General features: G+C 39.7%; 1 protein-coding gene across 1 annotated transcript in view; it reads left to right on the forward strand.

Moving 5' to 3' along the window:
- MED12L (mediator complex subunit 12L) overlaps positions 1-26,847 on the forward strand; it is a 442,361-nt gene that overhangs the window by 41,581 nt on the left and 373,933 nt on the right. Inside the window, exons 5-8 of the mRNA XM_063442526.1 lie at positions 624-783; positions 8,540-8,709; positions 9,848-9,958; positions 26,152-26,421. Of these exons, the coding sequence (XP_063298596.1) occupies positions 624-783; positions 8,540-8,709; positions 9,848-9,958; positions 26,152-26,421 (711 nt within the window). The remainder of the gene's footprint in view (positions 1-623; positions 784-8,539; positions 8,710-9,847; positions 9,959-26,151; positions 26,422-26,847) is intronic.

A 26,847-nucleotide genomic window follows, 5' to 3' on the forward strand; every position in this document is an offset into this window, starting at 1 on the left:
AGGGATGGAGCGTACCTACCTGGACCTGTGCTTGCTGGAACACACCTCTGTCTGAGCTGTCTTACTACTTTATGTTGTTATATAGATTATAACTGTACATGCAGTAATTTCATTAGAATTAAACGTAGTTCCTTCATCAGTTTTTGTGCTGTTTATCTCTGTTTTCAGCCAAACGATGTCCTAACCTAAAGTGCAGGTACAACAATAAATGGGGGACATGTAGGATAAAACAATCATTAAGCTGTGCATGGGAAACACCTGTACCCAATTATGGTTCTATCAATAACTTACCTTCTGATTATAGTTTTTTTTTTAATATATATATATTTTATAGTCCTATTTCCAAATGTTTAGTTGATTTCCATGATTTTCCTGAATGTTTTTGTGAATCCTAATCATGCAAGGGTTTCAACCTGTTTTGACCATATTTCTAAATGATAAATTTTTAGATATAATTTGAATAAAATTGTGAATACTGATCGTGATCCATGATTGTTGCACATCAAGTGTAATGCCATAATGGTTTAGGAATAGCTTCATTTACCACCTGTTGCCAAACCGATTTTGTTTTGTTCTTCACACATTTCACACATTGATTTGCTGTATTGTGTGTCTCATTGAAGGTACCAATACTCAGTAAAAAAGAAGATGTTTTTGGCTACCTGGCCAAATACTCAGTGCCATTACTGCGAGCAACATGGCTGGTTAAGATGACATGTGCCTATTATGCTGCCATTTCCGAAGCAAAGATTAAAAAACGCCAATCAATGGATCCTAACATGGGTAATATGACTTTAACCTCGCTTTCTTCATTGTTCAGTTTGGCTATATACAGGATAAAGCTGAAGCTTCGGTGGGTATGTTGCCTAGAGTGCCCTGTTGCTGGGAATGCCCTGAACATTCTTTTCGTGGAATCCAGGGACCACCACCATTTGGCCACAAAAGCCAATATTCTCCAACCTGGATGGCAGTGATTGACTGAGAGATTGCTGAGTTGTCAGCTCTCCTGCCGATGGAATTTAGTTAGCCAAATTGATATTGAAAATACATTCTCAGTATGGATGAGATGGCGACCGTCTCTAGCTACCAGAAATAGCCTCAACTGAGATCAAACCATTACTAAATGTTTTTATATTAAATCTGGGAACATCTAGGCAATAGTAGTTGTGTAGGTGTATTGTAGAACACTTAAAGGAACTCTCCCTTCCCTCCCAAAAATTACCAGTACAAATGAAGGGATGAATATCTTCTCTAACTTTTACTTTCAAAAGTAAATTAGTTAATACATGCGTATATGGCATATTCACCATATATACGGTATCTATATTCGTGCTCTTGGAAGTAATTACACTCAAATAAGAACACACATTTATATTGACAGCCTCCACTGGAAAACTTTAAATAGTGTCACAAACTGAAAAGAGTTCAACATAATGCAATATAATCCTCCATTATTGGTATCAGTGCACACAATGAGTCTTTTAGGATTAATTCTGAAAAGCAATGCGATTGACCAAAGGAGCAATACTGAAGTTAATATATAGGCCTTGTAATGTTTTTAGACTTATTTCATATTTTGTATAAACTTTTAAGATATTTTTTTTTTCAACAAAATGAAATATCAAAAATATAAATATTAACACTTTTAACAAAATATGAAATAATTTATCCAAAAATATTACATAATTTGAAAAGCTTATCCAAAAACTTTAGGTTGAGGACTTAATTAGGATAAAGCAGGGAATAAAGAAAAGTCATTGTTAATTACATTTGGCTTAGATGTGCACGCCCCTGTATGTCTGACGAGACTGACTTATGTCTGACGAGAGTAATAGCTGTACTAATGCTGTAACATGTGTGGTATGTGCATTTCTGTACGGGAGCCCACAAGACAAGAGACACGAATTGTATGTTCCTTCTTCATTATTCAGAGATTTTACCATTTGTATGGACACTGATTGGTTACTGAGGCTCAACATTGTGTACATATTGCTGTTATTTCCTTTCTTTTTATCGAAGAAACCAGTGCAGATTCTATTCTCCGTTTGTTATTAGTTCATAGTGGATAGCCAATTTGCTGTACTTATACTGCAAATTAGCTTTGTTTTTTTTACTGTAACTGATTTGAACTGCCTGGGGCAGTATGAGCGTTAGCCAACATTGCACTAAAGTTTGTGTTTTGGCAAGTCACTTAAATATGTACATTAGCAACTGATTTGTACAAATTGTCTTTAATTAATTATCAACTTGACTTTGCTGCAAAGTTCATTAATTGCATGATAATTCCTCTTCCTTTAGGCGAATAGTAAAACATGCTACCTGATTGGAATGCTCAGTGTTCCAGAAACATAAATAGGTGTTCTTGACCTTTCGTTCCCAGTAAGGCTGGCAAGTTATTTATACCACTTGTCAGAAACAGCAATTCTCCATCTGAAGCCTGCATGGCGTATTATTCTTCTGGAGCCTAATCTACATATGGCATATGACAAAATCTGCATGCAGATGGAAACGAAATAAGGAAAGACAAATATGAGTAACTAGATGGTAATAGAAGGCTCATTTGCAAAGGCGTATATCGGGGTAATCTGTATTACTGGAGATCGCATCAGAGCTTTTATGAATAGGGTATTAAAATATGAGAATAGTGGAGCTGATTGTCACTTTCATTATTGGGGGTCGGTGAAAGAGTAGGGAATGATTTCTTGGTATGCTGTATATTCAGTAATAATCAGGGTTATTCAGAAGTCCAAATTCCAACGGTAATGGCAATTTTCAAATTTGCATTCAGTGTTTGGTTTAAAATCAGTGTTTTTTTTTCCATCTGAACCCTATGAAAAGCATACGATTTGGAATATTTATAAAGCACTGATATTAAATTGGCAACAAATGCATTCAGCAGGATTCATATTTACAAATGGTTGTTAACTTGCTTTTAGGAAAGAAAACGAGAATTTTAAGTGACAAAACAAAACCTTGGCGGCACTAGGGTTAATCACGTGGTGACTGGCCTGCGCTTGCTAGCCAGCCGTCACATAAAATAAAAAATAAAAATGAACAAAGTTAAATATTACCCCCACATTAGTACAAGGGAGGTGTAATACTTTTCTTATGCCCCCCACCAGCCATTCCGCAGGTGGGATCATGTCTACTAAACAGTGTAATTATAAGCTAATGACTTGGCAAATGTTGCTGCCCATTTGCCAATCAAAACCTGAAATAATAAGGGTCAGGCCTGTAAAATACCAGGGGAGACCTGGCACCCATGGGCATCAGGCGGGGGCTTGAAATTCAGTAATTTTGGGTGCAAATAGAATCTATTAACCGTAGACTCCTCCCTCCCCCCCGCTCCCCTTTACTCTCCTTGACCCACAAGCCTGAGATGCCAACTGGTTAGCCACCTGCTTTCCTAACAAACAAAACACCATCAACTCACGCATTATCTCTGAACTCTGACCGATGCCCTTAGGCAGAGACAACCCACTGATTTCGAAATGCTATGCCTATCGCCAACTCACCCTAAAATACTACTGTCAAAGGCTTTTAAACTACTACAAAAAAGTTAACACTTTCTCTCCCATCGTACACTAAACATTTCACTCTCCATACCCTAATGGCACAAGGTCGTTCAGATTACATACATTTTAACGGCAAGCTCCAAACACTTGGAAGTGAGTCTAAAACTCCTTACCAGATGGTACCATACACCACACAAGCTACGTTAGAAGAACCCTGCTCTCCCTCACACTTGCTGGCGGAGCAGACAAGGGCACAGTTTTACATATCTTGTGTCACTGCTCCCCAATTAAACAATTTTGGGATGACATAGTCCGTCTTGTCAGCGGAGCTAGCAGACATCAACTTACATCAAATCCGGCAGAGATACTACTACTAAACAAAAAGATACCCTTTGTTAAACTACGAAAGTCTTGCATTCCGTTCCTTCTTGTTGCTGAAAATTCCCTTATACCTCTCCATTGGAGATTCCCTCAAATACCCTCCATAAGTGAATGGAGGAACTTACAGACTACCATTCCAATACCCACACTCAACACTCAACAAAATGGCAATCCTGGACAGACTATGCAGTCAGAAATACAGCCAGATTTCCACTATAGTAGCAACGACCATGACAAATCTCAAGCTTATTGGCTCCACTTAAATGTTCATTTTAACTTTACTTTAATTTTACTAAGTCCAAACCATTTGTGACTAACTGCTGGACAGCTCCCTAGACCTGCTTGTATGTGAGTCGGCTTTAGGACATGCCTACTCTATACATACTCCCTTTGATTGAGTACACCCCCCCTGTTATTCCTATCCCTCACTCTGTTTTCTTATCTACTGTGATTACCATGTATTGAAAGCATCGTTCAGTGTTGAGATCACCTATATGCTGTAATTATTGTGATTGATGCTTCGTGTTGTACCATTTTTTTGTACAATAAAAAAAAGAAAATCCCCAAGTGGTAGAGAAAAATAAATCAATAAATAAGACTTGAAAGCTCAGTCTGCGCAGAACCCTCACAGGGCTATCATAGATTTTTTTGTTTTTGTAATGCAGTTTTTTTTTTTTATGTTGTATTTCCCCCCACCAGTTCAGTCTTTTTTTAAAATTTCATTTTTTATTCTAGCATTGGGATATAAAGGCTTTTTGTAGAGATGAATTAAGAAGATTTAAGAAAACCAATTCAGAAGTTTTCTGCTTTATTTCCTTTTCTTTTCTTCAGCCCCACAAGAAAAGTCCAAATAAAACACTCGCCCACATTATTGCAAGCAATGGCCAGCTGGCATGTGATTACCCTCGCACTGCCACAGAGGGATTTTTTTTTTTCAAGATTTGCCCGTTTGCTGCTAGCACTGCCAGCGGTTAAATTGTTTGGATTTTTAAAGTCCGGGCCCTGTTTTAACCATCCGGGTCTAGATTTCAGCCATCTGTTAGCTTTCATAACACAGGAGGTAGGTGCAGCGCCTAAATAGTCCTTATTTGGGGGTTTGTAACAAAAAGAAGAAAAAAAACAGAAGAAACTAATAGTGTAGCATGTGAAGTTTGTATATGAATGTTAAAAAGTGTTTACTCACACTTTTTTGGACCTTCAATACAGCTCCAACTTATGCGCCTGTGAGGAACAATACCCGCCTAAGGATCAAGTGCAGTATTGATTCTTCTTTAGTTTGTGGTTGTTGGAGGTATCCTCATAAAAAAATAAAATAGATAAAAAACGTTTATAGTGTAGTATATTAGGACTATGGAGCGATGGTAGGTATAAATATAAAATTTACACTCACATGTAATTAAGCCGTAAGTATGGCTCCAAATCAGCAAGTGAAGTGGTATAATCATATATATATATATATATATATATATATATATATATATATATATATATATATATATATTTGTAAACGATAATCAGCACTCCCAGGTATTTGTAGAAAAACTTCTATTTATTCCAAATGTCAACGTTTCAGTTCCTCTAGGGAACTTTCATCAGGACAGCAAGTTGCTTGCTGTCCTGATGAAAGTTCCCTAGAGGAACTGAAACGTTGACATTTGGAATAAATAGAAGTTTTTCTACAAATACCTGGGAGTGCTGATTATCGTTTACAAATATTGAATAGTGCAATCGAGCACCGGGTCACTAAATATGTAAGTAGGAGTGCAAGGTTTCTCTTTTTGTTTATATATATATATAAATAAATTGGGAAATGCTTCCTCCAACTGTCAGCTTTCAGTCCGACTGAAATTTAGACTAAATTCAGGCTCCTTCAAATTATGCTCCAAACATTAACAGTATGTAATGCTACAAAAAACATTGTTCACAGTATGTAATGCTACAAAAAACTTATGTAAAAATGTCTGTATATGGCTGTCCGAATGGTCTTGTAGTACAGTAAATGTTTTTGATATGGGTCTGTTCATACTTTAGCCAATAACCCAGACAGAGTTTATCTCAAGTAAATGTACTATTTATTGAAAATAATGTGGCAAACCTTGACCAAAAAAGAAAAGGTGTTGGAGAATGTAAAAATCATGTTTATAGTGTTTTTTTTTTGTTTTTTTAAATGCATGCAGAAATAAATGAATATATTGATAGATAAGTGATAGACAATCCAAGAACCAAGACACCTTACATACATATTACTTAAGATAACTTACATTCATATGTGTCTGCACCGCAGGACAGGGGTAGCCACTGCCCCTGGACAGTCTCCTTAATTTTAGTGTGCAAACATTGTACCACTCCTCAGAGTCCTATGTAAATAGAGCCCATATACAGTGATTGAGGACAGTGTGATACTAGATCATGTAAGTGGAAGTACGTTTTTCACCTACTTTTTGAGTAATCTGCAACTCTGCAGGTTTATTCAAGGTCACCGGGCAGCACAACAGAGGTGATGGCGTGTTAATAAAATGAGAAGAGAGGGAAAAGACAGGTATCGCTTAAAATAGGGTTCGTAAGATGTGGAATTGAAGCTACGAAGAACAGGTGGAGAAGTAAAGTGGAAGAAAGATTGAGTCAACAGACGTGGCAGCTTTGACAGAAGAGGAGATGATGTTATAAGTTGGGAAGATTAATTGCACATGTAAATATTTTATTTAATCACATTTTTATAGTATGTATAGAATATGTAATGTATGGATTTCTGATTTTATTTTTGTAAAACATAATAAGGCTGGCAATGTGTTGCCGTGGGACATATAAGTGTAATAGAGGCTATGTAAATATTACAGTAGTAGTTTTCTATGAGGGGTGCATTTTTCCCTGTTTTTATTTACCAATACATGTTTGGAATTTTTGTAAAATATATATATTTTTTTTACTTTAAAATGAGAAATTTATATTTTTCACCCCTGGAATTTTGACTTTATCCTAAGTGCAGGAGTCCATCATATGCTATTTTAGGCTTTGTAAAATCTGTAAATAATAACCTTGTGAGGATACAGTAGTACTTTTCACACCTGTATCTTCGCAAGACACAAAAAAGAGAGGTTGAATTGAGAAGGTCCAAGAATCGCATTCATTCAGCATCCCTAAGATGGCATTGCAACACATGCCATTGAAGCAGGTCACGCTGTGTTATAATTTTTGGCATAACATCTGTGCCAGTATTCTGGAGGTTGATATGTTATGCTCTGCTAAATGAGCATGAAAATCTCCATAATCCTGAAAATAAAATAGTAAGATTTAATGAAATGGATTCCATCTTCTTGCCAGTAACCTTTGAAAATTGCATTGCCTTACTAAGCTATAATATATGCCACAAATCGCTTTTCATGTTCCAAGCATTGGTATATGTTAAACTAATCTACATTCATTTGGTAAGCTAAGACTAACATAGTAATAGTTTTAGTGGTATTCAAATCATGTACTTAGCAAAACATGAGGCCATCATTGCGTGATATGAAAAATTTACAGGCTAAACATTGATGCAAATATGCAAGAGATTTGTAAATTTGCAACAAACATGCACCTAACATCATGTTAAAAAAAAATCACAAGGACTGTTTCTGGAGATAGTTTGAGTATTGTTTGAAACTGAGCTACTTGTCCTATACTTGATTCAGTGCTAATTGCAATCGGCTAAGACCAACCTAGATAAATTCAGTGCAACTTCAAATGCAGACTAATACAGATCAGTTCAACGTTTGGTTTGCTCATCTGAATTGCTCTGAATGATATTCCCCTTCTTTTTATTACAATTCTGAAGCCTGATAAACTTCCCCATGAGTATTCTCTGACCATAGCTTCTCTCTTTGGGCCATAGTTTGTGTCTAACAACTCAGAAATGGTTATACACTGCAAGTATCTAAAGTTTTACCATCTGCTCCTCATAAATTAAACCATCATGTTTGTTAATTGGCTGATAACGAGTGGAAATGTTTTTTGTAAAGTTGAATACATATATTCGTCATGCAGGGAAATCCCATCTCCTGCATCATGCCTTACCGATGTGCCTATAAATGCTTGTGTCTACAACACTGTAGATACAAATGTATATGATGCAAAATAGGGCTATTACAACCAAACATCATTGAAACACATACTGCAGTAATGAATGTCCTGATGAATGGATTTTTATTTACCTATTTTTAAGCATAAAAGTACTTGTTATAACCAACTTTAGCACTTTCAAACAAAAGTTGTCATGTGCATGGATCCACATCCATTCTATATAGAACAATGGGATTGAGGACCAGGATTGGTAAGAAATATAAGCCACTTCCCGGTCCATGTAGGAGCAGTGCAGGGGTAGGACAGTCCTGGGGATTCACTGCAAACAAAAGCCATTCAAAAGCAAGCTCAAATCCCCACTCTCAGAAATTACGATCACACCTTTCATAAATCTATGAATAAAGACGTAAGTTCAGCATTTTGTAATCATTCTGTTTGTTTCGGGTAGCAAATACCTAGTGGTAGTGTATTATAATTCACAAACAAAGGCGTATATTATTGTGCCTCCAAATAGTGTGTTTTATCTTGTGTAAGTTCATCATTGTATTATTATGGTCCATAATATATCTTTGTCCCTCTTGTAGAATGGACGCAGATTCTTACAAGGTATCTGCGAGAGCAACTGGGGAAGATTGCTGAATTTTATCATACAAGCTCCAGCCAGTGCAACAGTTCAGTAGTGGTAACACAGGAAGTGGAACAAGCATTGAAGCACTGGGAATACAATGAAAAGCTTGCGTTTTATATGTTTCAGGTAAGTTATAGATCGCCGTATGACCTGATACATGGTAAGATCTGCTCATTCTTTACATCAGTAAATATTCAGGTTGTACATTACATGTACTGTTTTAATCCTGTTTGCTACAGTTGGCTCGTAAACACATGTAAACTGTACTGTGGCCATTTTTTACATTATTATTTCTCTAAGTGCCCAAACGTGAACTATTCAGGAAATATTAAACTTTTTCTTTATTTCACTTTTCATTTTGAACCACTTATTTGTCCTGCAGCCTCCACCTAAAGTGTATTGCTCAAACCCATCCATATCTTACTCAAAGTACTTCTAGTGGAGTTTTACATATAAATCCACTAATAATAACTAGTCGCAGTGATAGGCAACCTTTGGCACGCCAGATGCTGGGTAGTAAATCTCCCATAATGCTCTTACACTCATAAAGCTGGCAAGTGGGAGGTGCAGTCCAAAACATCTGGAGTGCCTAAGGTTGCCTATGCCTAATTAGTGTCTTCCCGTCATACCTATTATCTTTACATCTCTGTCCCTTATTGGGATAATTGTAATAATTTATAGTGCTCCGACTAATTCCAAAGGATATTACAGTATGTTTGTAAAGCAAATTAAATCTTTCCATGGAGGGAAAGATTGTGTTCCTTGAACAAATTACCATAATTTTCTACATTTTAATAACCCTTTTATGCAACACAACATAGTGATGCACATTACTGTTTTCTCTCCATTTAATTTTACAGAACTGTTTTGTCAATGGAAACATATACCCCTCCTAAAAGTCCTAAAAGTGTTGGCTTGAAATATAAATGAAGCTTTATACATTCTCTTCAGACTTACAGGGATATTCACTAAAGTTAAAATTGTCCGGAATTCAAAGTGAATTTTAAGACCAAAGTAGCTGAACTGGTATAGCTTTTTCCAGTTTGGCTATTGTGGCCTTAAATTTCAAATTCACTGCAAATTCTCACTTTGGTGATTTAACCCTGTTGGATTCTACCTAAACTAACCATGTCATTTGTTGGGGATTGTGTTTTGTTGTGAAATTATATTAAAAAAAGAACCACTAGGTGGCAATATATAAAAAGGAGTGAAAGTGGGCCTAGTTGACTGAAAACCTGTTTCTGTTCTTTCCATACTTTTCTAGGAAGGATTGTTAGAAAGACATGAATACTTGACATGGATGTTGGATGTTTTAGAAAAGGTTCGCCCACTAGATGATGAGCTTTTGAAAATATTATTACCCCTTGTTCTACAGGTATGTATCTTTTTACACATATGATATATTTTTTTCCCCATGTATAGGTTTTTATTGGCTTACATGTAAATAATAACAGATAGGTGGTGTTGCGCAGTATTAATACAGTACAAACATTATTAGCGGTGTACGAGCTGTACAGAGAACCATAACCTTTCGCTTAGTTTGTTATATGTGACATTTACAGCATGATAGTGTGAGAATGAAAAAGGAAATAAACAACAAGCAAATAAAGGAACAAGCCTGAACTGAACAGTACATCACACCTAATGACATCCTTGAGATCGTTGGAAATAGATTGACATTCGCTCCAACCTTTACACTTCACATTGTACACATCGAGTTTGTCTAATTGGCAAATAATCATCTGTTCGGGTTGGCTTATCGTGTTTACTCTTTGGGTAATTTCCATACAAGTGGGGGTAACTGTGCTTTTCCAATGAGAGGCTATACTTTTCCTAATTGCTGTCAGGAGAATTACATATTTCCCAGGTCCCTTTCCTATTTGATCATGTTCAGTGTCATCAGTGATCATCAGAGTTTATTGTCTCTATCTATATTCAGCAGTGATGTGTAACACAGAGATAATGGTTTCAAAGAATCTCCAGACCAGGCCTCATACAATATTTGCTAATGTTAGATAGCTTTGTTGGGTCAGATTTAGTTATGTGTTTGCAAATAAATATATTTTTAATGCACAAATAAGTGAACACTTCTTTCGATGGGAGGGAGAACTTGTTTTGGAGGATTGGAAATGCCTTAATTCCAGTTTTATCTACTAGCTGGTCAACAGCCAATGTGCCCTTCTCATGCCAACTCTATATGGGGAGGTCTGGTGAAAGGGTTTTTAGTGACAGGAGTTGAGCTAGAGCAGATAGAGTGTGGGGGTCTATATCATCATATCATCAATGTGGAGCAAGGCAAACTATTGGGAGAGGTGAGTGAGGAATTCATCCATAAGAAGTGTATGATAGAGCCAGTGGATGCGCATGCGCTCTCGAGTGATAACCAATTTGGAGCTGGTTTTCTTACCATGCACTCTCAGCCCAGAGAGCGATTTAAAGCCTTATAGTATCTGCTTATACAGGGTATGCCCAAGCCACCTTTAATGTGTGGTTAGCCATGACAAATGGGACGCCACCCTTGGAGGCTTTCTCTTCCAAATGTGAGCATTAATTGTGGCTAGCAGTCATTTCAGTACTTTATTTGGAACAGCTATGGGGAGAGTTCAAAATAGATAAAGGACATGGGGTAAGGTCATCATTTTGATGGTGTTGATCCTACCCAGCCACGACACCCTGAGGTCCTTCCATTCTTCTAATTGTTTATTCAAATTGTGCATAAGGGGTTCATGTTTTTCCTGAATTAGTATATTTTGTTATTTTGTGAGTTTGATACCCAGATATGTGAGGGATTTCTCACCCCTGTCAAATTGGTATTTAAATTTTAATCGTTGCAAGAGGTCAGCCTGCACGCCTATAAGGAGCGTGTGGGTTTTGGATGCATTCTTTTTTTTAATGAAACTTCCCCGTAATTCCCCAGTAGCTTTGTTAAATGGGGAACACATATGACATATTTTAGTACTCCTTTAACCTTTTGTGTGCCATGGTGAAATGGTCTGTAAAGAAACGGTATAGTAAAAACCAAAGAAAAAAAAGTTACCTGCGCTCTCTCCTTAATCCCCATGTATATTTAGACAAATGGAGGTAATTTAGTTACTCCAATGGCCATTGGAGGGAATGCCCGCCTGCCAACGTCAAGGCAGACCCCCCTAAGAGGGTCCTACACTGACCCTTCACCTTGCTTCCTTGAGCTTCTGGTAAAGATATCTCTAATGAGACATAGTATTTTCTATATACACCCCTATATACTTATTAACCCTTAATAGGGAACACATGGGATGGATGGGCAGCAGCATTGTAACAAAGCTGTGTGATACAAAAAGTGAATACAAATACAAAAAGAAAAGTCCTGCGCTCACTCCCATCACTCCTGGGCGGCAGCAACGACCACAGTACACATCAGCCCCGATATATAGTAAAAACCAAAGTAAAAAGTTACCTGCGCTCTCTCCTTAATCCCTATGTATATTTAGACAAATGGAGGTCATTTAGTTACTCCAATGGCAATTGGAATGAATGCCCGCCTGCCAACATCAAGGCAAAGAAACGGTATAGATTACAAGACTCTTAATCAGATGGTTAAAATATTATTATATATAGCTAATTTGAAAGCTTTATTTTGATATGAATTTGGGAGCCCTGAATGATTTATTGTGACAATGCAAATGACCAGGCTATTCATATAATACAATATTAAAGGGACACTCCAGTGCCAGTAAAACAAATCGTTTTCCTGGCACTGCAGGTCCCCTCTCCCTCCCACCCCCCATCCCATGTTGCTGAAGGGGTGAGAACCCCTTGAGTGACTTACCTGAGACCAGCACCAATGTCCCTCGGCGCTGGTTTAGGATCCGCCCATGCTCCTCCCCTGCCGACGTCATCTGGTGGGGGAGACCGTTTGCGCGGCCGGCGGCGGGGGAGACCTAATGTGCATGGGGACTTTAGCGACGCAGGAGGTCTTCACATAGCGTGAGGACGTCCAGCGACGCTATAGCACAGAAAACCTGTGCTATAAACCAGGAAGTGCACTCTAGTGGCTGTCTAGTAGACAGCCACTAGAGGAGGAGTTAACCCTGCAATGTAAATATTGCAGTTTATGAAAACTGCAATATTTACAGTTGCAGGGTTAAGAGTAGTGGGAGTTGGCACCCAGACCACTCCAATGGGCAGAAGCGGTCTGGGTGCCTGGAGTGTCCCTTTAAAAGGATACTGTGTACACAAACAATTGTCATGTAATGGCTATGGTGCTTTGTGTCTTTTTAGGCTGTGTGTGCCCATTTTCTATCAAACTGAGGTTTGCTATACAATGGGCTCTTCCTAAAACCTCTTTGCCTGGCCAATCCACAGCCCATGGATTAAGCAAAGGCCTATCCCTGCTCAGTATTCTATTCGATGAATAATGCAGAAATAACTATTCTGCACTATTGGAGTTGCTGCAGAGGAACAGAACTTTGATGAAGAGGAAAACCTATTTTTTTGTCAAACCTCTCTGAAATGGTTTAATAGAAATGGGGGGGGGGGGTCACAATAGCGAGTACATGTGCAGCAGTTATGTGGTTTACAAAAAATGATGGCAGTATTTAGGTGACATAGCTATTTGGGATGACAAAAGGCTCAAGTCCAAGTTCACCCACCCTTGTTTCTGTTAATTCAAAAGAAGGAACAATCTAATTGTTAAGCAATTTTTTAATTATACCTGAAGAATAAAGACACATTGTTGATTCCAAAGTGGTGATTTATTTCTTCCTGGATAAACAAGTTATTTTCAATGTCTATCTAAACATTGTAATCCTGTACAATACATCCTTGTAAATGAGAGCAACGCTTCTCCTGTACTTCCTTGTAAATAAAACCAATGCGTCTATGTTAAGACACACTTTTAACCCCTAAAACATTGCAGAAAGCTGTAATGTACTGTAATGTACTTTAGGGGTTTGAAGTGTTATTTTAATAATGTCAAACTGCATCGTGTTCATTTTATTGGGCCAGATTAAAGTTCACTTGGACATCATTGAACTGCCTGTATTTTTTATGTTGGGCGGGCCAGTACTATTGGCTAACAACTAGGGATCAACTGATTATCGGTCTGGCCGATATTCTGTATTTTCAGCAATATCGGTCAATAAAGATACTGATATTGCCGATAATGCAGACCAGGGCTTCCATCAGCACTTTCTTACTAACCTTCCCAGCAGCTCCCCTGTATAACTCTTGCGAGTCCCGTGGCTGTCAGAGCATTGCCACTGGTTACCAAGGCAATGCTCTGCGCGGCACGCAGGCCGCGAGAGTTAGACAGGGGAGCTGAAGGGAAGTAAGAGTTTGCTGGGCCTCCCAGGACTGCCATGGGCCCCCCAGAGTGACTCCCTGGCCAGGTAAGAAGCAGGGAGGGGGGACTAAAACAAAATGTATAAAAAAATGTAAGTTACAAATAAAAAATGCCTCTCCATCTCCACCCATTTTACACACATTACATACCTACCCAAAACACACTACACAAACACACACTGCATCTGCATTCATTATATACACACACTACACAAACACACTGCATTCACTATATACACATTACACAAACACACACACTGTATCCACTATACACACTACACAAACACACTGCATTCGCTATATACACATTACACAAACACACACACACTGTATCCACTATACACACTACACAAACACACTGCATTCATAATACACACACACTACACAAACACACACACACACTGCATTCACTAATCAAATACTCTCATGCATCCACTACACACACATATATTCTGGAAAACATAAATTATGACTGGCATGTATATTTTGTGCATTTACCTTAATAAAAAAAAAGATTTGCAAAAAAATAAATAAATAAACATGTTCAGTTAACAGTAGATTTGTGTAGAAATTGTTTATTTTTTTCAAAATGGTAAATATACAGAATATCGGTATCGGTAAGTTATCGGCTGTCAGCCTGAAAGTTCACAGATTATCGGCTCTAAAAAAATCAATATTGGTCAATCACTACTAACAACTCTCTCTACTAGATTTATTATTGTGTGCAGGGCCAGCCTTAGGAGGACTGTGAGGACTGTGCAAGCTGTGCAGTCGCACAGGGCGCCATGGACCAGGGGGCGCCATGCGGCCGACACAGCTCACACATGGCCGGGTGACAGGGTGCAAGGGGAGCTAAAGCAGATACCCGGTGGAGGATTTCACTATTCTCCACCTGTGTCTATGAAAGAAAATAGCGAGGCAGCGGGAGCGGGGCATAACGAGCAGCAGGGGCGGAGCTTAATGAGAGGAAGAGGCGGGGCTAATATGCCAGCGGAAGTGCAGCTATTGGCTGCAGACCATAAGTAGCTGTCTTTCATGCTCCGACCAATCTGTGCGTTGCTGCGGATTGAAGCCTTGACACTGTAAATGCCTGTGCTAACGAGACAGGTACTCATAGTCTGCACTTTGTGAAGGGTGCAGACTAGGTTCCCAGCACACTGGAACATCAAAGATCAACATTCCCCCCACACTGCAAGGTAACATGAAAGGGGGAATGAATATTTGTTTTTAAATCATTATTAGTTTAATAAATCCCCTATAAAAACACTACACCCCTATACACACACACACAAACATGGATGAAGGTTTATGACCGGGGAGGAGGGGGGGCGCTATGAAGATTTTTCGCACAGGGCGCCTAATTTCCTAAGGCCGGCCCTGATTGTGTGAACACAATATTTGATAGGCTTACAACAATAGTGAGTTTGAAATATGACTGCATAGTTAAAGGGTTAGTGGGGATTTAATGTGAGCACAGTAACCCTGCAAGTACCATACTTCCCAACTTCCACCCCAAACTCTTAAGCCTAAATGACTATAATGCAATTGCCACTGCCATGGCTTCCAAATAATTATCAGCCATTTCTTTGTTGACATTTCAAATGCACCAATATAAAGGTTAACACTTTGCAATCACTGTTGCAGTAAAATACCATCTACCTACAATCGAGCATCCCCTTGTAAGCAGAAAAAAAGGTAATTAGGGGCACACCAACATGCATTTCCCAGCAGTGGTGGTGCTGTAAAGACCAATATATATATATATATAAAACACAAATTAAGGAACAGCGCACACGAAAACTAAAAATAAATACTGTTTTTTAAAATTTTACAATACTACTCAAAATCACCTATCTCAGAAAAAGTTGCCTCTGTTTCTTTTGAGCTGGCCTGTTTCTATTTGGTATTCTGATTTTTCAAGGTTAGACCCTGGATGGTTATTGCTATCCACCTGGCACCATAAACAGTACTTTTTTAAAATCCTACTGCTCTATTTGACCTGGAATTACTAACCATAATATTAATTATGAACAAATAAATCTTGTCGTTGTTGTGGTCATTTGTAAGAGTTCCCATGAGAGGTTGTATTGGTTTGGGGATTATGTTCATACCTTTTAAACCTTATTATATGTTGATGGATCACACAGCTCACACCATATCAAAGAATTCCTATACTCCTTTTTTCTCTCGTACTGTTCACAGTTTACGTTAGAAAGATGAGCATAAACATAGAGATCATAGCTTACTTTGCCTCCATATCAATAGTAAGCAGGGTGTATGAGCAGGAGGGGTTAAGAAAAAATATAGAAGGATTCTATATATGCCTGTGCTGTTGGGTGTGCGACTTTGCTGTGTGACCAAATGCTGCTTATAGCAAAGCATTGATTTCAATCAATGAGAAACATTGTACTGTATGCATGCGCGGTGCTCATGCATCATGTCCCCAATGTTTCTTTACAAGGAGCGTTGGATTGGACAAATGCATGTTTTTTTGTAAAAGGCAGAGCAGCCTCACATGAAGTTCCTCTAATCTAAATAGGGACAGGGGAACTATAGCATAATGGACCACACTTTTGTATTCCTAATGCTATAGTGTTTAGAATGTTCCTTTAACGGTACTCAATCTCCCAATCCTGTCCTTTTGGCCTTATGATGTCAGACAGTATAAAGTCTAAGTAGTCACAGTTGTCTCTCAGACATGGAATGTTTGGCGGTAATATATTGTTCCGCTGTTTGTATAAGAAATAAATCAAAGGAGAGGTATGTGTCGCTACTCTAAATAAGGAAAAAATAAATACATTTTATTTGTTGAGAAAGCGTCCAGTAGTGACGTGAAACGCATTAGTTCTCAGTTTCATTTAGTTTGGGTTTTTTTGGTCCCCCTTCTCTTTTTTTGATGTTCAGAGCAGAGATGTGTTAGTTACACGTCCTATCACTGCTGCTTATTGTGGCTGGCATGACATGTTCACAATATTGTAATAAAACTTACTACACAGATACTCGTTCCTCAGATATCTCTTCTTTCTATTCCATTAAAGCGGCACTGTCATGCCGAACTTACCTTTCCTCAATCTCTTCCTCTTCTCCCCCTCTCTCAGGATCTGTTCTTCTTTTCTTCCTGTCTGCTATAGTTTTCTTTAAAATCATAAGACAAAGTAGGGACTCTTTGCCTTATGGAGGTTTCCTCCGCTTAACCAGCTCTGACCAGCGGAGGAGCAAAGTGTGCTTCATTTCCGCTGGTCAGAGCAATTTTCCCATGATCCCTAGCTTTCCTCTGTGTTCCCGCGATGCTTCCTGTCATTTTACACTAAACTGCCAAATTGCGTTCTAACTGAATGAGAACAGTATGTTCGTTTCTTTTAGAACGCAATTCGGCACTTTGTTCGTATAGGAATTTCATTCGAATGAATGAAACTCCGATCCTATTCATTGCCGCGGCTGCATCTTGCAGCCGCTTAGTAGATAACTCCCTAATTCCCACGGTATTAGGGAGCTATCTACTAAAAGGCTGAAAGACCTAAATTGGTCTTTCAGACACATTTACAAATACTAAGTAAAGATTACTTAGTATTAGTAAATAATATGCCCCTACTCGCTATACCGCGAGTAGGGGCATGTCTATTTGACAGTGTTGCGCGGCTGGTGGGGGCCCCCTAAATAACAATAAGGGGGGGGACCTACTGTCCTCCCCCCTGGCCCACACCCCTGAGCGGTGGGTGGGGGCCCTAAATAAATATAGGGGGGGACCTACTGTCCTCCCCTCCGGCCCCCACCCCTGAGCGGTGGGTGGGGGCCCAGGCCCTAGATAAGAATGGTGGGGGGGGACCTACTGTCCCCCCCCGGCCCCCACCCCTGAGCGGCCGGTGGGGGCCCTAAATGAAAATCACCCCCTCCCAATCAAGGTGACTAGGGGTCCCAAGCCCTTAGTCACCCTCCCACCCCCCACCCAAATGAAAATCTCCTATACCTACCCCCCTCACCCTAAAAATAGTGAGGGGGGAATAAAATAACTAACCTGTAAAGAAAAAATAAACTTACCATTTGACGTCTTCTTTTTTCTAAAATCTTCATTTTTCAGCCCCAAAAAGGCGAAACAAAAAGCCATCATACCCGTCGAACTTAAAATGAAATAAAAAACCAAGCGCAAAAAAAAAATCCAGACAAAAAATAAAAAATCTGACGCTAAAAAACCATAATCCATCTTCACCCTTCGAGGGCACGCCGCATACTGAGCTCCGCAGGGCGGGTCAAGGCTTATAAAGCCTTGCGCCGCCCTGCAATTAGTCTTAGAACACTCTGATTGGTTGGTTTAAGCCAATCAGAGTGCTCTTTGTCATTTTACACAGCGTGGGAAAATTCCAAAGAACTTTCCCATGCTGTGTAAAATGACACAGAGCACTGTGATTGGATGGATTGGATTGGATTCAAGCGCTCGTGTTTTTTCTTTTTCAACTGTTTTCTATTTTTTTGCGCTCTTGTTTTTTATTTTATTTTATGTTCGACGGGTATGATGGTTTTTTATTTGGCCTTTTTTGGTGCTGAAAAATGAAGATTTTAGAAAAAAGAAGATGTCGAATGGTAAGTTTAATTCTACTTTACTTTACAGTTATTTTATTCCCCCCTCACTATTTTTTAGGGTGAGGGGGGTAGGTAGGGGCCTTTTTATTTGGGTGGGGGGGTGGGTGACTAGGGTCTTGGGGATCCCTAGTCACCTTTGATGGGGGGGGGGATTTGACTTAGGGCCCCCACCCGCCGTCCAAGGGTGGGGGACGGGGGGTGGGAGGACAGTAGGTTCCCCCTCCCCCTTATTATCATAATGGCCCCCACCCACCGCACAGGGGTAAGGGCCGGGGGGGGAAGGACTGTAGGTCCCCCCCTTATTATCCTTATGGTCCCCACCCGCCGCCCAGTGGTGGGGAGGACAATAGGTGTCCCCTCCCATTATCATTATGGCCAACACCCGCCACCCAGGGGTGGGGGCCTGGGGGAAGGACAGTAGCGAGTAGGGGCATTTTAATCTCCCTGGTGCTATTATGGGGGTCATATTGACCCCCATAGAGTGAGAGGGGGACCTGGGGGGCTTAGGAAGTGGTGGGGAGCACTGCTCCCTGCCGCTTCTATTTTTACATATTATAAGGAGGGAGCTGTGTGCTGGTAGCTCCCTCCTTGTAACAAACTGAAGAACAAACGAACACTGATACTCAGTGTTAGTTTGTTCGTCTGATTTTTCTATTCATTCATTCGTCTGTCTGATGAATGAATGAATAGATGGAATTCCTGTTCGCATGTCCAGGTGTTTCACTGGGCATGTGCGGGAATCTCACAGCGCTATCTAGTGTGGGCAGATGACGTGTCCCACAGGGACTTCACCTACCCACACAAAGATGGCAGCGCCCTGAATAAAGATCGGGGCAGAAAAAAAAAAAGGTAATATGGGGGGCTTAGGGGCATTTGGGGCTGACTAGGGGGTCAGTTAGATCAGATGTACTGGAGGCGGGAGGGGGGTTAAAAAAAAAAAAGAGATTCGGCCATGACAGTGCCGCTTTTAGTTGTTTTGAGTGTGGTATTGCTATTTTTGTGAGAATTGTCTGTATAAGAAGCTTCGACTGTTATTTCTCTGGAACAATTACAATACATGACACTGATATTTAGGGAGAAAACTGTGCATTTATCATGTGCTGCATTTATCATGTGCCTTGCTGGTGTAACCACTTAAAAGATTTTTTCTTGGTAACTAATAATGTATCAAGGCCAAAAACACCCACACTAAGTAAATCAATTATGTGAGAAATATAAATATGTCTAGAGTTTGTCATTGAAAGTAACATTAGAGTATAATATCCACACAAGGAATGTAAACACATGTAAGTCTGTAATATTCCAGAAAACCAGTTGTTCAACACGCAAAATGTTAATGATAAATCCTCTATGTCCTGATTATCTCAGTTGTGTTCGAGTTCTGGAATTATATATATATTTTCTTCTCTATTTTGCAAACTGTACTGATAAACTATTTCAGTATATTTATTGTAAATATTTACACTCCATAGGGGGAGAGTTTTTGCCATGTGTTTGTCTTTATGTTTTTGTTTTTTTCCAACGTACTTTATCTGTCTGGTTTTTATTCTCTTTTAAGCCCTAAGTGCAATTATTGAATGCATGCTATATTTTCAGCAACACAACATATCTTTTTGACACTTTTCCACCAGAAAAGTGTTCTGTTTCATTTCTGCATTTTTTTTTTCTTCTCGCTACTAATTTTGGCAATCCTTCCTGAATCAGAATTTTACTGCTAACCATATTGGAATTTAGACCGAAAATTCTGCACATTTTAGATCTTTTTTTATATCAATTTAGTAAATCTCTTCCAATGTTTTTTTTTTTTAAATAAACATTATTATTATTATTAGGAATTTTAACTGTTAAAGATAATAATCATTGTGCCAGTAATTGGTACCTGTTTCTTTCATTTTGCACAGGACGCAATGTACATTCATTTAATAAGATAAATTATTATTTGAAATGCTAAATAGGCAACTGTGTTTGCTCTTGGTAAACCAAACCAGGGCTCCACAAAATACAGACATAACCACCCTAATTCAACCTTAACAGTACAGCATTCCTTTTGGAAGTATTTCTCCAGTATCTTCTCTCCACCTGCCTGAATTTTTTTTGCATTGCTTTAGGTAGGGATTATGGCCACTGGGACTCCAAATCAAAATACCTGGTGATGGTTCTGTCAGTCATCTTTGTCTGTGCGTGTTTCCTTGTGCAGCACTATGAGTTTTGCTTTATCATGTGGGAACTTGCTCAATTCATCATGAGAAACCAAAATGAGGCTTGTCCACACAACCCATTTGGGTCCATTTTTTTGGTGAGGCTTAATGGCTTATTCCAACCGTAAACAAGGGTTTTCATAAAACACTGGTTTTGGTTACAGTAACCCTTGCTGTGCTGGTCCGGCCCACCCAATTAAAAACATTAAAAATAAAAACTGAAAGAATAGAAATAAAGCTAAAACCCATCTTGATCCAGCACCAAGACCAATTTCTACCTGCAACCTGATCCATCGTGGCTAATGTAACTCACCCTCTCTGGAGGGGAGGAATGTCAGGGAAAGCAGGGTGTGGGATGGACATGGACATGACCCAGCCTGTCTTAGACTCTGAGTATTTCCAGTGTTCTGTATTGCTTTCATGTCTAAGCTTTGTTTATGATCATCGTTCCTGTTTTCCAGTAGGAATTATTCTTAAACCTAGTCTCTCTCTTTCTGTTCTAGCATTGTGATATTTAGCTCTGTTATTTCAGTTTATGTAGCGTTAAGTTGGGCTATAGTAGCATCCGGTAATACGCCTTTCTATATTATCCTCCTGTGCCTTTGTTAGTGTGCTATCTTGTGCTGAAGCATCCTCTGACTCATGACAGGTGCTCGTCCATGTCACTATCATCTCCTGCCTTGATTACTGCAACCCCATTCTCACTTATTTTACGCACTCCCAACTCACCCCGCTAAAGTCTATAATGAAAGCTGCGTAAAGGCATAACCTTCCTGTCCACCCACACCTCTTCCCTCTGTCAGTCCTTACATTGGCTTCCTGTAAGATATAGAGCTCCGCTTAAAATATGGCTCCTGGTTCAAATCTCTTCATAACACTGGTTCTGTCTACCTATCCACACTAATACACAAGAATCTTCTATCCAGGCCCCTAAGCTGTGCAGAAAACCTGCGTCTATCCTCTGTTTATTCTCAGACCTCTGAGAGTCTTCTTCAATGTGTCACTGATCAGTGCGGTCACGCCGATACTTCAGACACAATTAAATCCCTGATCGGCTCGGCCACACGTCAGCAGGGTAGTTGCACCGAAAAGGGAGAAATAAACTGGATTGCCGCCGATCCTCCCACAAGACTGATCTCGGCTGGTGCGGCGTTCTAAGGGATGCTGGCTGCTGTGGTCCCATTCTTAACAACAAAGGACACACTGCCCACATTAAAGATGGTGCCGTTGTGCTTGTGACATCACGATGTTGACACACACGCACGTTTTGGGGTCAAAGGCTATGTACTGACCAATCACTGCACTGAGAGGCATATTAAAACCTGTAATGCCTTCTCTCAGTACCCTGTAGTGATTTCCACTTGTTGGTTGTCAGAGAGCGCGTTCTTGGTAAGATTTTCTGTTTTTTTACTTTGGCGTATTTTTTAACTTTCCCTACTACTGGTATCCTGACCTTTGGCTGGTATTTTCGTGCTGTCTCTCTGTATTCCCGACCTCAGCTTGTTATTTGATCATTCTCTTTTATGCCAAGTCTTCTCTTTTATGCCAAGTCTGGCCATTCTAAGGCCCGGTATGCGTTGTTTGTGTTATCATAGTTTTGCGTGTTGGGTCATACAGTTGTCGTGGCCCAATGCTTCTCTAGGGCTGCACTATTCCAAATAAACTTCCCCTGCTCCATTAGACACACACCCAGTCTCCAATGCCATTTCACTGAAAATGCACTTTTTCCAGAAGGCATATCATTTAAATTGTTAACAGCTTTCCTTCCTCACACCTCACTAACTAAAGAGAAAAGGGAGTGTAGGTGACCACAAATTACAATAACAATAGAAACGGTTTCAGAATAATTTCAGCAAATAGTTTATATATACTATCATATTACCGTTGTGTTTCTATAGCTTTGTTTCCAAAACATCTTAACAGACTGTGTGGCCGTTGGTACGAGGTATTGAAGTTCTGTGCAGTTTTTTTAGGGTTAGAGGTTATCTTGCGTTGAGAAAACTTGAAGGAAAAGTTGGATTCTGATGAAAGACGAGTTACACTTCAGTGCAAAGCATGTATCTGACCTATTTCCATGGAATGAAACTTAAATGCCAAGTAACATCATTTGAGAAAAATACTTGGAAATAAAAACATCTCAAGTTTCCAAAGAAGAAACAGCTGAACACAAATTATTGGACTTCGGTTCTGCTTTGTAGTATTGGACAGTAAAAAAATATTCCTGGTATTCAACCTAATAAAACAAAAAGTTTGCCTTTGGTTAGGATGATATTAAAATAGAATATAAAAATGTTTCAATTTCAGTTTATCTCTACTTTGAAAACAATATTACCATAGGAATGTACATTTATAGAGCAATTCAGGTCTCACTGCTTTCTTGTTTGGTGAAATCATTTTAAATTTTTCGCACAAACACCATGAACCAAGCCAGCAGTAGCCGGCAACATGCTGGGTAGGGAGTTGTTTTTTCCAGTTTAAATAGACGTGTGAGAAAACGAATTCTAACACAGTTCCCTCCATAGACACGTTCAGCACATTGCTACTCTGCACCAGGTAAAATTACCTTCTAAAGCTTGGTTAAAAAAAAAAAATGTACATTTTTAATCAGCTTAAACTTAATGTACATTTTTGATCAGCTAATAACCAGGTGTATACAGAAATAGTTATGATTTTCTCTTTAAATGCATAACAAGATAATCCAAACTCATTGATGTGCCCAAGGGCCTACATGGGAACACCTGACACAATATGAGCTGAATAGAAAGCATAGCTTACTGAGAGAATTTTCCACTTCAATTACTTTGACCTTAAATTTGAAATTCACAGGGGCGGGGCCTGGCTATCATGGAGGAGAGATGTGCTTAGCTCGAGTTCCTCTCTAATATTGGTGCTTAAGAGCATTTTACAGCCTCACTCAACTGGATCTCTGATCCAGCGGGCACTCGTTCCAGTGGTCAGCAACTTGCTTGGAGCCCACTCGCAGAACCTTCGAAAGCATTGAGCCTTGTGTGCACCCGGTTGGATTGGCAGTCGATCTCACAGCAGCCACTTTCATCGAGCAAGTGCTCCGTACCCTCTCCCCCTTTGGACCATCGGAGGTGATCAGGGTCCATCCCAGGGAAGCTACCCTGACTCATGGGAACGCGATGCACCCATCATGGTGAATGCCACGTGTCTACCACATGGTGCACAACCTGATGTTATATCCAAACTGGACGCTATCTTTGCAGCCTTTTGGCAAAAGCTAGAAAGCAGAGAATCTCAACGTGCCCCAAGGTGAGGAAGCAGACCCCTAGCTTGCTGCTTCCACACCATGAGAAGTTACTTCTGCTGTGCAAAGAGCCCCCTTACGGTGGTAAAGTAGGCTATATACCTTATTCCAGCATAGGAGGACATGTGACCGGGAGACGATGACGGTTAATCCTGGACCCCATGGGGTATTTATAGTGCACAATGGAAATCCGACGATGCGGGCTGATCTGCTCCATCTGAGGCTCGGAGGCCTGGAGTGCCTCATTCAGTGGCAATAAGAGGCAATAACCCTTTCTCATTTACATTCTCCTTCACACAATGTTTATGGGGGAGAAAAGCAAGTTCTTGTACCTTACTACTGCATTCTGTTTGGCTGGTTTAGCTCCGTTGTTTAGTTTTCTTTTTTCCATTTTCTCCATTAAATATATACACTAGTGCAGTGATGGCAAACATTTGTGAGCCTGAGTGCCCAAACCGCAATACAAATCAACTTATTTTCCTCAAAGTACCAACACGGCAATTAAACCTGAATACTGAGGTTTAACCCCTTAAGGACCAAACTTCTGGAATAAAAGGGAATCATGACATGTCACACATGTCATGTGTCCTTAAGGGGTTAAAGGAACACTGTAGTCACCTAAGCAACTTTAGCTTAATGAAGCAGTTTTAGTGTAGAGATCATGCTTCTCAGGTTTCACTGCTCAATTCACTGCCATTTAGGAGTTAAATAACTTTGTTTCTGTTTATGCAGCCCTAGCCACACCTCCCCTGGCTATGATTGACAGAGCCTGTATGAAAAAAAAACTGGTTTCACTTTCAATCAGCTGTAATTTACCTTAAACAATTGTATCTCTGTAAATTGAACTTTAATCACATACAGGAGGCTCTTGGAGGGTCTAGCAATCTATTGACATAGCAGGGGATACGAAAATCTAAATTAAAGAACTTGCAAAAAGGAAGGATAAACATTAGATGACTCTTTACAGGAAGTGTTTAGGAAGGCTGTGCAAGTCACATGCGGGGAGTTGTGACTAGCGTTCATAAACAAAGTGATAACTCCTAAATGGCAGAGAATTGAACAGTGAGACTGCAGGGACATGATCTATACACCAAAACTGCTTCATTAAGCTAAAGTTGTTTTGGTGACTATATTGCTCATATGGAGTTTCCCTGCTGGCCATACACTTCCTATCAGCGAGTGGTGTGTATCAGGCAGGCTGACACTCTGCGCCAAGCGCCACCACCTTCTGGCGCCTGGGCGCGGTGCACCCCGTGCACCCGCCAAGGATCGGCCCTGCTACTCTGCATTGCCGCAGGGGGCCTAAGGCTGCATAGCGGCGCCCCCACCCCCGGTGACCTATGGCTGCGTGTCCACAGAGAGGGCTCGGTGTGCCAGCTGTGGCACGCGTGCCATAGGTTTGCCAGTGCTGCTCTAGAGGAGGCCTCTTGGGGATCTTAACCTGTTTCAATATTTGTTTTAGCTATGTAACTTAGCCTGACTCTTTCTCCTCATGGATTTTTTATTCAGTGTAGTCAGATACCATGATTAGCAACATCTTTTCAGCTTGTACCCTGACTCACACTCATTCCATGCACGCCAAAAATTTGGATTTTCCTCAACATTTTGGGTTTCCTCCATTTACCTTTCAGTGTCGTACATACGTTTGTTAAAATGTCTATGCATACGTGTCTGTATCACTCTGCATGCCAACATAAAGAATGTCAAGAATGTAATTTGGAATTCACTTGTTAGTCAGTTTAGCAGAACACTTTACATTGTAGTTTGTTATCCAGCAGTGATCACCTCAGTGGTCCACAAGGCTGTACATTCTTTTTAATTAAAGTTCTATAGTTCTATGTCTATACCTTTTACATTAAATTCTGAATTACAGGAAATTAACTTTTCACTGAAATGAATGTAACTAATGGAAATGTGTTTATAGTCTTTCTCTTTTCTTACTGCTCAATCAACAAGCATCATAGTGGTGTTATTTTTATCTTCTCCCAATAAAGTTATTTTTGAAATCCTATATCTTACTTCTGACAGTGTATTAAATGAATAACTATCTGTTTATTGTACATTGTTTTTTTTGAAGTGCTGAAATAGTAAGGTAATCTGATTAGGTTCCCTGTGTTACAAATACATTTAGGCCTCACTTACTTGGAGAATATAAAATGACACCTGTAAACGTAATGATTCATGGTGTCTTATTTTCAGCATTCAGAAGAGTTTGTACAATCAGCCTATTTGTCACGACGCCTTGCTTACTTCTGCTCCAAACGCCTTTCTGCCCTGCTCAGCGATTGTGCCAATCCTGTTGCAGCACACCCACCTCTGATGATGATGGGAACCAACAACCCAGCTTTATCTGCTCAAAGTCCAAGTGCATCAGGTCCTGTGGTCAACTCTGTCCACCTGCCATGCGCCGATTTTCATTCGTGTCCCCAACATCGTCCACTAGTATATGGTCTTAGCTGCATGTTACAGGTAAGCATCCTCATAACGAACACTAACTGACTGAGCAAAGTGTACATGTACTGAGTTAAAACAGCAATATTAAAACCATGCAGTGTGAACACACATAAAATAACTAATCTTTGGAAACCATGGATATAAAATTATTAAAATGCCAATTTAGGGCCCAAAACCCACAAAATTACCTTTAGTGATCAATTGGTAAACCGTTTTAAGAGATCTACATTGTGCATATATTTAAAAATCAGATATTAAGGTGATAGTACTTGGAGATCAATCCTATAATCTCTAAATTGGCAATTTGTACTGTAGGTCCCTAATAATATTAGTACTGGTTGCATACATAAGCAATCTTCTCTGGTCAAGTGCCAACTTTTAATTCTAGAACTGCGTTCCTCCGTGTAATCTTTTTTTGTCACACTTACCTTACCTTGCTAA

This window comes from Pelobates fuscus, chromosome 2 (assembly GCF_036172605.1).
Source record: "Pelobates fuscus isolate aPelFus1 chromosome 2, aPelFus1.pri, whole genome shotgun sequence".
Lineage (NCBI taxonomy): Eukaryota > Metazoa > Chordata > Amphibia > Anura > Pelobatidae > Pelobates > Pelobates fuscus.